The 17,490-nt window shown below is 42.5% G+C and overlaps 1 protein-coding gene across 1 annotated transcript in view; it reads right to left on the reverse strand.

Moving 5' to 3' along the window:
- TBC1D9 (TBC1 domain family member 9) overlaps positions 1-17,490 on the reverse strand; it is a 198,260-nt gene that overhangs the window by 100,872 nt on the left and 79,898 nt on the right. The window contains exons 8-11 of the mRNA XM_033939755.1: positions 14,851-15,057; positions 11,289-11,459; positions 10,451-10,601; positions 712-926 (exon numbers count right to left, since the gene is read on the reverse strand). Coding sequence (XP_033795646.1) covers positions 712-926; positions 10,451-10,601; positions 11,289-11,459; positions 14,851-15,057 — 744 coding nt within the window. The remainder of the gene's footprint in view (positions 1-711; positions 927-10,450; positions 10,602-11,288; positions 11,460-14,850; positions 15,058-17,490) is intronic.

Genomic DNA, 17,490 nt, shown 5'->3' on the forward strand with positions numbered 1-17,490 from the left:
GACTCCTTTCTAACTTAGGACCCCTGAAGAAGGTGTGTACCGAAACACGGACCATGTTGGGTCCTGTGGTTTAATTTTAAGGTGGTGTTTTTAACCGCAATTGTATTTTATCCATGCATGGACTCCAGCTCCTGTCGAATTCCATTACTGTTTTTGATTTTATCAACTCCACCAGGAATGTATTCCAGGCATCCAAGACCTCACATAAGCAGAATAAATGAGTTATTACAATTCAAAGAAGAAGAAAGTCCCCAAACTTTCTCTTCGGTACAGTCTGAAAACAAAATTAAAAACAGCAATATATGAAAACTAATCCATATTCCTGTGATCCTAGTCTGTATATAGGTCACCATGCAGTGGAGTAGTGAGGGTAAAGGCGCCCCTCCCCCGCTCCTTCCCCCGTAACCTTTTTAATTTTCCAGGTGAGAGCAATATCGCAACCTTGCTGCCCGCGTCGTGCCAGCTATCCCTCAGACGTCACTTCCTAGACGCAGGGCCCGGAAGTGATGTCAGAGAAAGACAACACCGACGCGGGCAGCAAGTTCTTAAAATGTTGCTTGCTCAGGAAAAATGAAAGAGGTATGAGGGAAGGGAAGGGGTGCATGAACGTGGCAGGGGGGAAGAGGGTGAGGCGGCCAGGTGCCTGCGCCCTTTACAAAGACCATGGCTCCTTTGAAGAGCAAACCTCCACATGCATGCAAGCCCACATACCTGGCAGTATCCTATGTTTGGATTTCTGAATGCATATGCCGTCAGTACCCTCCTGAGAGCTGCAATACCCATCTCATTTTGGAAAGCAGGATGCTCTGGCAAGGAGCGGTGCAAGTCCCTCTCAATCTCTTCAGTTGCAAGGTTGTATTTCCCCATGGATTGCTCCACTAGCTCCTCATAGTAGCCACGGTGGGTGGCCATTTCATTAATAGCTCCTGGCAAAAAGAGCATAAAAGATCCATTAAAAGGGTACTTCAAACTAGACAATGACACGAGGTAAAACACTTTATAGTTTATAAATCTTTCCTTTTGCCAAGTCTTAATAATAATATTGTAATTTATAGCTAAAGAGACATAAGATCAAGAAACTGTTTTATTTTACTTTTGTGATTAAGATAAATATACCAAGGGCCTCAAAATAGTACCTGGCGGGTCGCATGTGGTTCCCGGGCCGCGAGTTTGAGACCACTGCTGTAGAGTGTTAGATTCGTAACCAAGATCTCTCAAACCCTTTCTGTACTCTGCTTACATGTATTGTTGACTTTAGTGTGCCTATCTTCACTGATTGTTCACTAATTGTTCCAGCTCTTTTCTCTGTATCCTGCTTACATGTATTCTATGACTTTACATTGTGCCTTTCTTTGCTGATTGTTCACTGATTGTTCCAGCTCCTCTTATTGTAAACCGCCTTGGACTACTATGGCTTTGGCAGTATATAATAATAAAATTATCATCATTATATACAGTATAATTATACAGTATACAAGAATAAAATTATTATTATATACAGTTTAATCAGTTGTATCAGACCCAGTGGCATAGTAAGGGGGGTGAACCCAGTGGCGGTGAGAGGGTGAACCACCCCAGGTGCTGTGTTGATGGGATGCCGACACCCCTCCTTCTCTTCCCATTCCTCCCCTCCATGCACACGCCCCCTTCACTTCCCCCATACCTCCAGTTGAAGTTGTTCACGTTGGTCAACGTGCTCTTCACAACCCCATCGGCTCTACCGCTGATGTCACTTCCGGATGCCGCGCATAGCACGTTTGTTGACCGCCATGAACAACAACTTCAACTAGAGGTACAAGGGAACGGAAAGGGGGGGCGCGCAGCAGGCGGGATCGGGGAAGGCACAGGGGGTGGAGACGAAGGAGGGGAGCTACCACTCCGGGCGCCTCTCACCCTCGCTATGCCACTGATCAGACCAGTCCAGAACATGTGGATTGTGACCGTCGAGGCAGGAGATGTGGGGGTAGGTTCTAGAATTCTGGGTGCCACCCTATAACAGCACTGAACCATCTCAGGTGTTCAATATTTAAACTATCTTATCCATTCATTACCTTTAACAAGGCACCACTGCTCTAATACAGTTTCAACTTGGACAGAAGGTGTCTTGCACCCGATAGGTTAAAGGTAGCACAAACTAGAAAACGCTGAGCTGTGATAATTGGGAATAATATTCCAGAAACATAACATATAATATTTGACTATCTAGAGCAGTGGTTCCCAACCCTGTCCTGGAGGACCACCAGGCCAATTAGGCTTTCAGGCTAGCCCTAATGAATATGCATGAGAAAGATTTCCATAAAATGGAAGTGACAGGCATGCAAATCCGTGCAGATTCAAGTTTATTAATAAATTTGATAAATCGCCTATTAGAATCACTAAGCGATGTACAAACTCAAAAATAGAGTATAATAAAAGAAACAAACATTTAACAAAGTTCTTTCGTCAAAAACAAACATGAGTTGGGAGGGAAAGGATAAAAAAGTTACAATTTTCAGTTGGGGTAGAAGAAATGGGAAAAAACAAAAGGATAAAGGGAAGTAAGCCACAGCATAATTTGGAATCTCGCTGAACATTTAAATATTAAAAGCATCTTTAAATAAATAAGATTTTAAAGGTTTTTTTAAATGTTATAAGGTCCTTTTCATTTCGAATATATTGTGGCAGGGCATTCCACCATAAAGATTCATTAGGGCTAGCCTGAAAACCCGATTGGCCTAGTGGTCCTCCAGGATAGGGTTGGGAACCACTGATCTAGAGTATCTAAAACTGGACTGGTAGGACTAAAGAAAAAAATTAGCTTCAGAATTTCTCCTTCCTTAGTATCCCTACCAGAGTAGTCTAGAACCTGTGGGATGTCGCAAAGTGCTTCAAGATGGTGGGACCTCAAATTCTTATCATCTAATTGGCTCAGGGCAGAACAAATCTGCTCATGTTCCTAGAGTCATCTGTAGTGTCCACAATGCATGGAGAAAGAACCTATCACCGCCCTGATCTAGAGAGGTGGCTTTATAAAAAAATAAAAATAAAAAAAATCATTAGGAGGTTGCTTTCCAGAAGATTTAGGCCCTTGTAATCACCTCCAATACCCTGACAATAGTAGTCTTATTGGAACACTTCCAGAAATCTTACTGTACTCTTAACTAGGGAAGTAAAACTTATACTTCTCTAGATTTCTCTACAAAGGAATATTTGGTTTATGTGGGATGAAGTGACCACCTTGAAAGGCAACCGAATGGTCTTGAAGGAATATTTGTTTTCTAGAATCAACAAGGAATTCTATACTAAACTAAACTAAACCTTGGGTTTGTATACCGCACCATCTCCATAGTTGTGGAGCTCGGCACGGTTTACAGGAATTGTAATGAGAAAGGAACTCCATAGAAGGGCTAGATGAAGATCAGAGGGGAGAAGAATGTTAGAGGGCTACAGTTTTAAAAGCATCATGGCAACCGTGTAAACCAAAGGAAAGAAAACCCGGAACTAATCCTCTTTAAAGAGATCTTGCAGAAACGCAAGGCTGCTAGCCATAGACACCAAAAAGGTGAAAAGATAAAAAGGACCTCTCTGCCCATGCCTCAAACTCTCTAGATACTTATATATACAAACGAGGAAGAACACCATTTAGGCAGAGGCAGTGTGAAAGAGGTTATCTGAGTGCCCATGTCATTTTAAATGCAATTGATAGATTAAAAAGCTGGAAAGTAGTATGCTAAATTCCAATGACCAACAGGCCCTCAAAACTGAAGACCTTTTCACTGAAGGAGATGGACATTACAACTAGATCAGCAAAATAATGTCAGCAGGTCCAGATAGATTGTAGAATTTACTGGCCCAGAAAAGATCCCATTCTCTAGAGAACTTGAACTTACAGACAGGCAGGAGGGTCCCTTTAAATCACCCATGGCACGACTTTGTATCCATATTCCTTATGCTGACAGAATGTAGTGAAGATTGTGATCTAGATTGTACCTTGTGGGGTTCTTTTGTATTTTTTGATGACAACTCTCATATTCACCCAGGAAGCAGTATACAATTTGGTCACAATAGATGTACCGTGTTTCCCCGATGGTAAGACACTGTCTTATTTTTTTTGGAAGGCCAAAATATGCTCTAGGGTTTATTTTCGGGGGGATGCCTTATTTACCCATGAAGAAGACTACAGTACACAGTTATTGTTGAAAAAAAACAGAATTTTATTACCTGTATTGGATGTTCTGGCTGTGAACAAACTCCAGCAGTCTCCGTTAGGGAGGGATGAGGGAAGCTGCCTGTGTTTCCTTGCGCGGAGTCACGTGCGCGCGCTGCAGTCCTGTCACTTCCTCCTCTTCACTTCATGACGAGGCACAGCACGCAGCCATGGAGGCAAATACGGTAGACGGAGGGACCACACGGAGTCACCCATCGTACCACCCGATTCGGGTAAGCGCAGGTATCGGTGGGTGGCTTATTTGCGGGGGGGGTGCCTTATTTTACATTATTTTCTAAAAAGGGGGGGGGGCTGTCTTATTTGATGGCCCTGCCTTATCATCGGGGAAACACGGTATTTGTTTGTGACTTTCTATACAGCCTTTAACCATAAACAGAGCAAGGCAGTATACAATATAAAAGAGTCAAAGTATGAAAAAAAAACCTACAATTTGTATAATGTAGTAAACATACATTTCAAAGTATAAAAATGGAGATACAGATTGAACCAGTACACAAAAACCAAAAGACCATTCAGGGAACACCTGGTTAAATAACATAAGAACATAAGAATTGCCGCTGCTGGGTCAGACCCGGGGTCCATCGTGCCCAGCCGTCCGCACACACGGCAGCCCTCTGGCCAAAGACCAGCGCCTTAAACACAGCCGTCCGCCTCATTTTCGGCCTGAACAAATGGGAACACATCACTCCCTTCTACCACCAACTGCATTGGCTACCTTTCGAATCCCGAGTCCTTTTCAAGTTCGCCTGCGTTTGCTACAAAACAGTATTTGGTCTATCACCAAAATACCTCTCCCCCCACTTCACTATGTATTGCTCCAATAAGAAATCCCGCAGAATTCAGCTGTTTGCCTTCCCCTCCATAAAATTATGCCAGCTCAAAAGATTCCTCGACAAAACCTTTGCCTTCCAGGCGGCTAAGCTGAACCCTTGGCTAGCCCAAATGATGCTCGAGGCCCCGACCTACCTCGACTTCAGAAAACTTCTCAAAACATACCTTTTCCACAAACAGGACCCTTAACTCTTATTCCCCTGCAACAAACCAACTCCCGCCCCACCCCCTCCTTTCTCTCCCCCTCCCCTCCCTTGGTTCCCTTCTCCCTCCCTCGTCTCTTCCAATCCAACTATGATAAACTTCTGCTAAAACCCCAATACTTCCTTCCTCGTTGCTTGTAATTCCGACAAAATGTTGTAAATCCATGTTCAGACCGGATCCTAATTTAATTGATGTGAACTGCCTAGAACTCTTTGGGTATGGCGGTATATAAGAACTTAATAATAATAATAATAATTAACTGAGACTAGGCTTACCTGCGTACGTTCTGGTTCAGCAGGAACTTGTCTAACTTTGTCTTGAATCCCTGGAGGATGTTTTCACCTATGACAGACTCCGGCAGAGCGTTCCAGTTTTCTACCACTCTCTGGGTGAAGAACTTCTTCCTTATATTCGTACAGAATCCATCCCCTTTTAACTTTAGAGTGCCCTCTCATTCTCTCTACCTTGAAGAGGGTAAACAACCTGTCCTTATCTACTAAGTCTATCCCCTTCAGTACCTTGAATGTTTCGATCATGTCCCCTCTCAATCTCCTCTGTTCAAGGGAGAAGAGGTCCAGTTTCTCTAATCTTTCGCTGTACGGCAACTCCTCCATCCCTTTAACCATCTTAGTCGCTCTTCTCTGGATCCTTTCGAGTAGTACCGTGTCCTTCTTCATGTACGGTGACCAGTGCTGGACACAGTACTCCAGGCGAGGGCGCACAATGGCCCGGTACAGCGGCATGATAACCCTCTCCGATCTATTCGTGATCCCTTTCATCATCATTCCTAGCATTCTGTTCGCCTTTTTCGCTGCTGCCGTACATTGTGCGGACGGCTTCATCGACTTGTCATCTGAACTCCCAAGTCTCTTTCCTGGGAGGTCTCTCCAAGTACCGCCCCAGACATCCTGTATTTGTGCATGAGATTTTTGTTACCTATATGCATCACTTTACACTTATCCATGTTGAACCTCATCTGCCATGTTGATGCCCATTCCTCGAGCCTGATTGTCAGGTTGCAGATATTAGCAATCCCCCTGCGTCTTCACTACTCTTTTTTTTAAATTTCTTTATTCTTTTTCAAACTTACATCAAGTGCACAAAAAGAACAATATGAAATACTATCATACAACACTTGAACATCATACATTATATTCTTAATATGTAAATTAATTAAAAACCCTCCCCCCTCCCATCTTTCTATACAATCATTAAAACTATCATATTCCTTCAAAATTTCAATTTTGCTACATCTTATCTTCCAATCTCTCCACCCCCCTATGTATATTATCAAAGAAAAATGATGCCTATTCACTACAAAAATCAACCATCGGTCTCCATATCTTTAAAAAAATTTTATAAATTCCTTTCTGTATTGCAATTGCTCTTTCCATCTTGTAAATATGACACAGGGAATTCCACCAAAACGTATAATTGAGATTACTATAATTTTTCCAGTTGTTAGTAATATGTTGCATAGCAACACCCGTCATTATCATCAAAAGCTTATTGTTATGTGCTGATAATTGACTTTTTTTCCTCATAGACATACCGAACAGAACAGTATCATATGATATTTCCACATGATTGTCCAATAAGCAATTTATTTGAGACCAAATTGAATTCCAAAAATTCCTAATGCAGGGGCAATAAAAAATTAGATGATCCAATGTCCCCACTTCTAGATTACAGTGCCAGCATCTATTAGATTTAGAGCTATTCAACTTTTGTAAACGAACTGGGGTCCAAAAAGTTCTATGTAATAAAAAGAACCAAGTTTGTCTCATAGATGCTGACACTGTACGTCTTCACTACTCTGAATAACTTCGTTTCATTTTAATGGCAGATTTACATTTTTTAAGGCGAGGTTCAGTCGCAAATATTTTGAGGAAGTGAATTCCAGAGAGCTGAAAAATGACTGGTAAGAATAATCTAGGGTCAATTGTTGAATGGAGGGTAATAAGAATTATAAGAAATAATTAGATGATTGAGATATTATGGTATTTCAAATTGAAGAGTTTTAAGTGAGAAAGAATTTTGAATTTAATTTGTTCTTCTACAGGGAGCCAGTGGTACATTTTAGTAAAAGGTATTTATGAATGAATGTTAATCCTACATAATAATCTAATTGCACAATTTTGTACCATATGAAGTTTCTTGATAAGTCCTTTGGAAATACCAGAATAGGATTATGGTTGCAGAAGTTTGAAAATCAAAAGATGTTTCACCGAACGTAATTGTTGCAAGATATACAAGCATGATAATCTCAAAGCAGAAATTTGTGGGCCGAAAGATAGTTCAGAATCAAAAACTGTACCTAAATTCTTGAATGATGTAACTGATGAAATCTCTGAGTTAAATAGAGATCTTTCTTAGGATAAGTGACCTGCAAGCCAGCATACTGTAGTTTTCTCTGGATTAAGGGCAAGATTACGATCGAAAAGCCAAGTGGAGATTTTTTTCTAAGCAATTAGAGGCTGAAAATCGGGATTAATGGGGTTAGTAGGATGAAGGAAGGATACTACAGCTGTTTGTGTACTTCCCCCTCCGTATTTGCAAATTCTGTATCCACATATTCGCTTATTCGCGGTTTTAAATGAAAAAAAATTCCTTTCATTTTTGGGGTTATTTTAAGCCATGTAAGCCTCCCCTTAAACCTTACCTGGTGGTCTAGTGGGTTTTCGGGGCAGAAGTGATCTTCCCACACTCCTGCCCCGTGCAGATTGCTCACAGGAAATGGCTCGAGAGACTACGGGAGCTCAAGGCAGCCATTTCCTGTGGCGATCTGCATGGGGAAGGAGCGTGGGAAGATCGCTCCTGCCTGAAAACCCGCTAGACCACCAGGTAAGGCTTAAGGGGGGGCTCACACGGCTAAAAATAGCCGGGGGAAGTGGGGGATAAGGGCAGAAACGGCCTGAATATTATTCACGGTTTTTCCATATTCACGGGCCGGCTCTGCCCCTAACCCCCATGAATACGGAGGGGGAAGTGTATAAGCAATGCCAAGAGAATCGGCTCCCAGTTTCTGGTTATAAATGGACAGGATTCATGGTAGTCTTTAATCCAGGAGGGAGCAATGAAGGGTCCAGCCCGCAGAAATTTGTGGCTATATCTCCACAGTGCACAAAAATGGAATAACAAGAAAATCCCAAAGAAAAAGCAGCTCCAAAGAAGTTCCCCTTTATAAACTACCAGTGCATAGTGCTGTTATACTCCTGCTCTGCCCAGCCCAGGTGGGGCAGGACCTGACCAGATATACAGTATACAGGTGAGCAGAGCCTGGCCAGAGTAATATGCATATCTACAGAAAAAAAAAAAGGGAATGTCCCTATTCCTCAGTTACTAACTGATAAGGGACATTGAAGGTCTATGGCCATGGCAGGAGGATTCCAAGCAAAGAGTGTAAACGTGGGCATATCAGATTAAAAAATAATCACTAATTCTTATTATGTTTTTCCTTCCTTATATTAAAGTTCCTGTAATCCGTGCCGAGCTCTATCTTTATGGAGAGGATGCGGTATATAAACTTAAGGTTTTGTTTAGTAAAAGCTAAAAAGTAATAATAATAATAATAACTTTATTCTTCTATACCGCCACAATCTTGCGACTTCTAGGCGGTTTACAATCAAGAGTGCTGGACATTCAGCGAAATACAATAAGTAGATATTCAGAGGAAATACAGAGATCAGAGACCTCAGGAGGCAATAGTGTAGAAATACAAGTAAGGCCTTGGATACTTAGGGGGGGGGGGGAGGCCTCTAAAAAGACCAGTTCAGAATTCTGTACCATTCTGCATCAGTCTGGCAAAGCTTCATGGCAAGGTTCAGAATGTTTAACTTGGTTGCTGCAATCAGTGGAACGAAGCGGGAGAGTTTATTACATATATGCATCCCCCAACCATCCAAAAGGCACGATTCCTCAGCTAATTCACTGTCCCTTGAACCAACTTGCTGGCCGATATAAAAGTATAGCGGACAAACCCTGCTGCCTTCCTCAGAGCAAGTGGACCTTCTATCATCCATTTCACAAATTAGTTCTGAAGATTAGGGCTGTACCACGCATTCACATCTGATTCGTATTCAGCCAAACGGCGATTTAAATGCAAATATGAATAATCGGGGGCTCTACTGTGGTAAATCCTACCGAAATACTCGATTTTATGCTGCTTCTTTTATCGTTTATATTAAAGCTCAAAGCCCGCTAGTCATGTTTGGTCGAATAGTATTTGCCATCATTTCTATTCAGCCGAATAACATGCGCTATTCGGTTCCGCTCCAGCTCTGATCAGTGGCATAGTAAGTAAGGGGGGGGTGGATCACCCCTGGCGCCGTCTGGCTCCCCTGCCGAAATCACTTCGGGGGCCGCAGGGCCAATAAGTGACGTCGGAGGGAAAGTCATACGCTGGTGCGGGCAGCAGGCCAGAGAAAAGCTGCTCACGCTGGCAAAAATTTAACAAGGTACCGGGGGGAGGGAGGGGTGCGAGCGTGGCGTGAGGGCGGCGAGGGGATTTCCACCGCCCTGAGCGCCTCCTATCCTCGCTACGCCACTGGCTCCGATGTTACAAAAGCAAGAATGATCCACCTCCGGCTGGTTTCTTCAGTTCCTAGATGAAAGCGTGCGGGACAATCGCGTGCGGACAAATGAAGCACAGGACATCAGCACACCAGATTAAAGGTTAAATTTAAAGTACTCCGAGGGAAGGTGTTGGGGGAACCCCCCCAGTTTACTTGGAAGTGTTGGTGCTGCCATTGGTGTTCGGGGGGGCTAACCCCCCATTAAAGAAGAAAGTGTAATTTTTCCTTGTTTTAGGGAAAAATTAAGTTATTTAAAGCACTCCGAGGGGGGGGTTCCCCCAGTTTACTTGGAAGTGTTGGCGCTGCCATTGGGGTGTTCGGGGAGGGGGGGTCTAACCCCCTATTACAGAAGAAAGTATAATTTTTCCTTGTTTTAGGGAAAAATTGCACTCTCCTCTGTAAGTGGGGGGGGCGATTCCCCTCCACCCTCCCCCAATGGCAGCACCAACACTTCTAAATAAAGTGTGTGGGGAGGGGGTTCCCCCCCCAACCCCTCTGAGCACTTTAAATTTAATTTTTAATCCAGCGCACTGATGTCCTACGCTCATTTGTCTCTGCTCATTTGTCCACACGCGATTGTCTGGCGCTTTAGTCCCCGTCACTGGTTTCTTCAGATACGGAAACTAGTACCTACCTGAAACCAGCAGCCACAGCTCTCCTCTCATGCTTTCAGGAATGCCTTTAAGCACTAGATCCCTGGTTTTCTCTGTACGATACATGCAGATGCCCTGGCCATACTCAGCAAAGTGGCTCTTCCATGCTTGCTCTTTCAGGTACTCCTTGGCCTACACAGAGACAACAGAAATTTATTCTGTAGCAATAAAAAATGTTAATTAAAAAAAAAAAATAAATCAAGAATGAATAGAGGCAATTAAGTAAATAGGTCTCTTAGAATTACTTGGGAAACTACTAAGTTTCTTACGTGTACACAATGAAGTTTACAGGGAATACTTTTAAAACCAAATAGGAGGAAATATTTTTTCACTCAGAATAGTTAAGCTCTGGAACGCGTTGCCAGAAGATGTGGTAAGAGCAGTTAATGTAGCTGGTTTAAAAAAAAAAAAAAAGGTTTGAAACAAGTTCCTGGAGTAAAAGTCCATAGTCTGCTATTGAGAGAGACATGGGGGAAACCACTGCTTGCTCTGGGTCGGTAGCATGGAATGTTGCTACTAACTGGGTTTTTGCCAGGTACTTCTGACCTGAAGACAGGCTGGATGGTCCATTGGTCTGACCCAGTAAGGCTATTCTTCTTATGTTTTCAGGATACACCTAATGAATATGTACAAGAGATTTGCATGCTCACACCTGTTGTATGCAGATCTCTTATGCATATTCATTAGGGGTATCCTGAATCTGGAAGGTGCTGCCACAATGACAGGGATTCTATTTGGAAACCCATCATGATGCTGCACTTCTAAATAGGAACACTCTAAGAGGTTTTCAAATTAAACTAAAAAACCATCAGCAGCTACCAGTCTGGGGTTGAAATCCTCTGGCGATCTCCTGCGGTACATGGTCATCAAAGTCTGGGTGGCTGTGGGTGCATTTCCTCTGTTCAGGTTGAACTGCCGCTCGCTCTCCGCTTCTGAGCTGAGCCGCCGTTGAAGAGTAGATGAAGCCAGGCTGCTCGATCCGGAGTATGCCTAGAAGAAAAAAAACACTTGCAAATCGTTCAAGCCCTCCAGCAGATTTCCTTGTGTGCGGAAAAGTTAGATAAAGGAAGATTAGAACAAAATAAAAATGGAAACGTGTATGAAAAAGCCATCTTTCAAGCGGTGATCAGGTAGTGTAAGTCCTGTTAAACTATCAAAGGGATTAGTGGATACCAACACTTTGTCCTATAATGTCAAGTGTTAGAAAAAACAAAACACTGAATGTATAACCTATCATTTCTATAAATCTTTATTCATATTTTTAAAACTCACAATAAGTATAACACAAATACAATCATTTTATACTTTAACATTACTTATTATATCATCAAATTCTAGCTTTCATCAAATATCCCCCCTCCCTTATATCCAACAATTAATCATAAGCAGAAAAAATCATAAAAAATTCCCATCCCCCCACCTTAGACACGTATGAACAAAAGGGAATTAATATTTATTCTATGCAATAATTTCAATCTTTACAGTATCTTGTTAATGGCTCCCAAATAACCTGAAATTTTTTAAAGTTTCCCTGTATAGCAATTATCCTTTCCATTTTGAATATGTAGCATAAAGAGTTCCACCAAAAGCTGTAATTCAGCCTCTTCCAATTTTTCCAGTTATTCGTAATCTGTTGTATGGCAACCCCTGTCATAATGAGCAGAAGCCCGTTATTATTGGAGGATATTTGGCTTTTAGCCCTCATTGACATGCCAAATAATACAGTGTCATAGGATAATGCCACTGGATTTTCTAACAAATTATTTATTTCACCCCCATATTGATTTCCAAAAAGCAAGTATTAATGGACAATAGAATAACAAATGATCTAATGTCCCAGCTTCAAGATGACAGTGCCAGTATCTATTAGATTTAGAGCTATCCAACTTCTGTAAACGAACCGGGGGTCAAAAATGCTCTATGTAACAAAAAAAAAAAAAAAACAGGTTTGTCTCAGATGCAGACACTGTACATCTCATCCTCCAAGACCAAATTCGTGGCCATTAAGACGCAGTAATTTGATGCTTAATCTCAATGCTCCAAATGTCCCTAAGACCAGTCCTTGGTTTTTTATTCATAAATCCAGATATGTTGTATAACCTATCATTGCTATGCAAGTTTACAGATTCATGTAAATGGTTTAGAGATGGTAAAGCTTTTGACGGTTCTGCATAGATGACTAGTAAATAGACCCAGTGCCCTCCATATGGGCCCTAAAGTGACTGGGTTAGGAACTGGTTGAGTAGAAGGTGACAAGAAGGTAGTGGTAAACAGCCCTCATTCTGAGGAAAGAGAGGTTACTAGTGGTGTGCTGCAAGGTTCAGTTCTTGGGCGGGTTCTTTTAACATTTTTGTACGCAATATTGCTGAAGGACTGTCTGCTAAGGTTTGCCATTTTGCGGACGACAACAAAAGCCGCAACAGGGTCAATACCCCTGATGGTGTGGATAACATGAACAGTCTGGAATTTGGCTAAGATGTAATGCTAAAAAAAAAAAAAAAAAAAAAAAAAATGCAGGGTCATGCATTTGGACTGCAAAAACCTGAGGGAACAGTACAATTTATGGGGTGCACAAATGGAATGGGACTTGGGTGCAACTGCACGCGATGGCCTCAATGTGAAAATAAACTACATGGGGTCAATGGTAAAATGTGCCTAAGTCTGAGGTTGGACGTTTTGTGCAAAACGTCCACAAACCCAGCAGGAAAAATGACCATTATCAAAGCTGCCAAACATCTTATCTTTTATTTTTGAAAATGAGCAAGGTATAAGTTTTGGTCCTTAAGACATCTACCTTTTTTGCCCATTTTCAAAAATAAAAACGTCCACGTGAAAAAACATACAAAAGCAAGTTTTGTAGACGTAACCCATCAACTACCTTGTTTGATTGCTGCGGAAGGAATCCCCCATCAGCTGAGTCAGTTTCAGGGGATCCCTGGCAGCTCAGCTGATGGGGATTCCCCCTGCCAGGATCAGCTGAGTCACAGAGCCAATCGGGGCCTTCGTCCCCTCCCACTACATCAGAACATGCATCAGGGGACAATTTCATATACTGGAGTCATCTTTGACTTGCCTCTTTCCTTCTCTTTGCATACCAAACAGATTGCCAAAACTTGTTGTTTCTTTCTCTGCAATATGTTAAATCCGGCCTTTCCTTTCTGAACATGCTGCCAAGACTAATCTCCTCACTGCACTGATATGTTATAATGTATTCATGTATAAGTGGATTATAGCTCTGTATCATTTCGAATATTATAAACGTATCTGAGCAAAACATATTTGTATTGTCTTTGTCACTTGACAATTCATTGTAAGCCCAGGGTCCAATTTCACTTCCAAAATTGTCATCGATTCCCTCACTTGCAATACCTCATCTACCACTTTTAGTTCTTTTGGCCATCCCTCCCGATTAGATTTACCCATCAACATAACCTCTGTCTTCTCTACATTCAGTCTCAGACCTTGCCTTTCCATCCACTTTCACTCATATAATTACTCATCTGCTTCCCTAACTCATCTCTCCATACACATACTGGGAAGAAAATATAGTCTGCATATGTAAATTGTAGATGTCTAATAAATTTATCCTTTGAAACAAGTGTGTGGTGTACCCGTTTGTTCTAGATTGCGACAGGAAAGAACCCCTGCCATCTCCTTCCCCTCTATCCAACACATCTCCTTTGTCAGTGAAGACAAAGGAAGGGTACTTAATAGAGAATGACACGGGGAAAAAATCTGTCCCCATCACTGGACCACCGTCCCTTTCACTGCCCCATCCCCGCAGCATCCACCCTTCCCTCTCGCCACCTCACTGCCCTTCAGCGGCCTGAGAATCTCCCTCCCTTCCTCCTTACCTTTGCGGCGTACGTAAAGAAACTTGAGGGAGGAAAGGTGCAAGGTCACCGATCACGTGCGCAGCCCCTTCCCTCCCTTCAGCCAATCTACCTCCTTCCCTCCCCCTTACCTTCGCGCTTTAAAAAACAAACTGAAGCCGGTGAAGCCTGCCTGTGCCGCCCTGCAGTCGCGTGTGTGTGGGCGGAAGTTGCGTCAGAGGAGAAGCTTCTGCTCACACATATGCGACTGCAGGGTGGCACAGGCAGGCTTCGCCGGCTTCAGTTTCTTTTCTAAAGCGCCGTGAAGTTAAGGGGGAGGGAGACAGATTTGGCCGGAGGTAGGGAGGTGACCGCGCGCCTTCCCTCTTAACTGTGGTGACAAAGCCATTCACCGCTTCACGGGGCAGTGGATGGCCTTGTTCCCCCACCGTTTCGGCGGGTTACCCGCAGCTACCCGTCGCTAGCCATGGGTAAATACCACTATGTCATTCTCTAGTACTTAGTACCATAAAGTTCCTGTAAGCTATTAACTTTTCCTCTAATCATACCTCATCATCTGGACTGCTATAACCCTCAGCTGCTTCCCTGGTGTCATAATACATTTTTGATGTTTGTTGTAAGAAGTCAGAGATTCTCTGTACCAAAAAGTCTCGATCCTTCAGATTGGCAAAGAGAAATGTCATTCTGTTTTTAGTGCTGATGGACAACGGACTGGGCAACACACTGGAACTGTCTGCCTTTTCTACTATGGTTACCTAGGAAAGAATGGAAAGGAGACCAATGATTACTTTTCAGAAAGTACCAGTAGCCAAAGAAAGCACATCTTATCTACTGCAGACCTAACACTAGTCAACCATCGAGGGGAAAAAATTTATAGAAAGGCAGAGTGCAATGCATACTCGTTCTGCCCTTATCCTACCTGCTACAGTACCATGAATACAAACAGGCATATCAGTAGCACTCCCCTTTCAGTGGTAGCGACTCTGGCATTTCACCCCTTCCAGGTGTACAGAGTTCAATTCTTACTGCAGGTCGCTGTGACCCTGGCCAAAGCACTTGATTCTCCATTGCACCAGGTACAACCCCATCCCCCCAAAATATTTGGATTATGAGCCCCCTAGGGATAGAAAAAGTACACACACACACAGACAGACATATACCTCCGATTGTGCTACAGCAGGGGTGTCAAAAGTCCCTCCTTGAGGGCCGCAATCCAGTTGGGTTTTCAGGATTTCCCCAATGAATATGCAAGAGATCTATTTGCATGCACTGTTTTCATTGTATGCTAATAGATCTCATGCATATTCATTGGGGAAATCCTGAAAACCCGACTGGATTGTGGCCCTCAAGGAGGGACTTTGACACCCCTGTACTACAGGAAGGAGATATATCAAAACCCTTCCCCTTTAATAGTGGTAGAAGGGGCTTGAATGTGTAGAGACTGGATGACCAAGGACTAAACCAAGAGCAGAATGTGGAAGCAACCACAAGCTTTTGAAATGCAAGATCAAGGTACAACTTTGCAAGAAGATCATTAGAGACCTCCCAAAATATGATGTTGAAAATATTCCATCATACTACTAGATAAAACTAAACAACATAATTGCCTTTGATACAGGAGAGAGAGAACCCAAGAAGAGAAAGAAAGCCAAGAGATTGCCTTGCATCTCAGAAGAGACCAGAAAAGTAGCAGAACAAAGACAAGCAAAATTTCCTAGTGGTATAAAAAAATGAACCGAGTGTTTCAATGTCAAGTTTGGCAAGATGAAGAATATCTCAAGGATAGTCGTCAGAAAATTGAAATTGGAACATGTAAACAGAAAAAAACAGATTAGTATATCAGGATGTTGCGAGATTGTGGCAGAAATTCCATCCTCAATTAGGGATGCTTAAAAATGCCAATGGACAAATATTGAATGACCCAGAAAACATTAAAAAGAGATGGGAAAAATATATGGAAAGTGTATACAAAAACAGAAATTAACTTGAAATTGAACTGGAAACTGATGCCAAAAAAGAACAAGATATTTTAAAAGTCTCAGCGGCAATTAAAGCTTTATCAAAGTCACCTGTATTGATCTGTTCCAAATGAATTAATCAAAAGGCTCAGTAGGTACTATCATGACCTTCATTTGTCTGTGTCAACAGATTTGGAAGGAAAACACATGGCCAATCAATTGGAAAAGATCACTGTTCATACCTATACTGAAGAAAGGTTATGCCAAGGACTGTATCAACTACAGAATGATTGCATTAGTTCCACATGCCAGCAAAATATTGCTGAAAATAATACAATAAAGGCTACAATCATACGTTGAGCAAGAACTACCCAAAGTTCAGGCTGGTTTCAGAAAAAGTTGAGGAACAGGAAACATTATTGCCAATGCTAGATGGATACTGGAGAAAATGCAAAGAATGCCAAAAGCCCCTATACTTTTGCTTCATCGATGCAACTTGTCACATTGCCTTTTCAAGCTTTAGAGAGCCGGCGTGGCTTACTAAAGAGGTGAAGGAAGCCATAAAAGAAAAGAAGGACTCCTTCAAAGCATGGAAACGGACGAAAACAATCGAAACTTGGAACAAACACAAGGCTGATCAGAAGAAGTGTCACAGGGCGGTGAGGGATGCCAAAAAGGACTACGAGGAGAAAATAGCGCAGGAGGCCAAAAACTTCAAGCCCTTCTTCAAGTACGTGAAAGGGAGAAAACCCGCAAATGAGGCGGTGGGACCGCTGGACGACCAGGAAAGGAAAGGGTACATCAAGGAAGATAAACAAATCGCAGACAGACTAAATTCATTCTTTGCGTCTGTCTTTACAAAGGAAGACACTGCAACAATTCCAGAAGCAGTGAAAGTGTTTAAAGGAGTAACAGAGGACAGCCTTACCACAGTAGACGTGGACTTGGACCAGATATACCGCCAGATCGACAAACTCAAAAGCAACAAATCCCCTGGATCGGATGGAATTCATCCGAGAGTCTTGAAAGAGCTAAAAGTGGAAATCGGAGAACTATTCCAAAAACTTGCCAATCTGTCAATCAAAACAGGGCAGATACCAGACGACTGGAAGATAGCAAATGTCACGCTGATATTCAAAAAAGGATCAAGAGGAGTACCGGGCAACTATAGACCTGTGAGTCTCACGTCGGTCCCTGGGAAGATGGTTTAGGTGCTGATCAAGGATAGCA

The sequence above is a fragment of the Geotrypetes seraphini genome, chromosome 1 (assembly GCF_902459505.1).
Source record: "Geotrypetes seraphini chromosome 1, aGeoSer1.1, whole genome shotgun sequence".
NCBI lineage: Eukaryota > Metazoa > Chordata > Amphibia > Gymnophiona > Dermophiidae > Geotrypetes > Geotrypetes seraphini.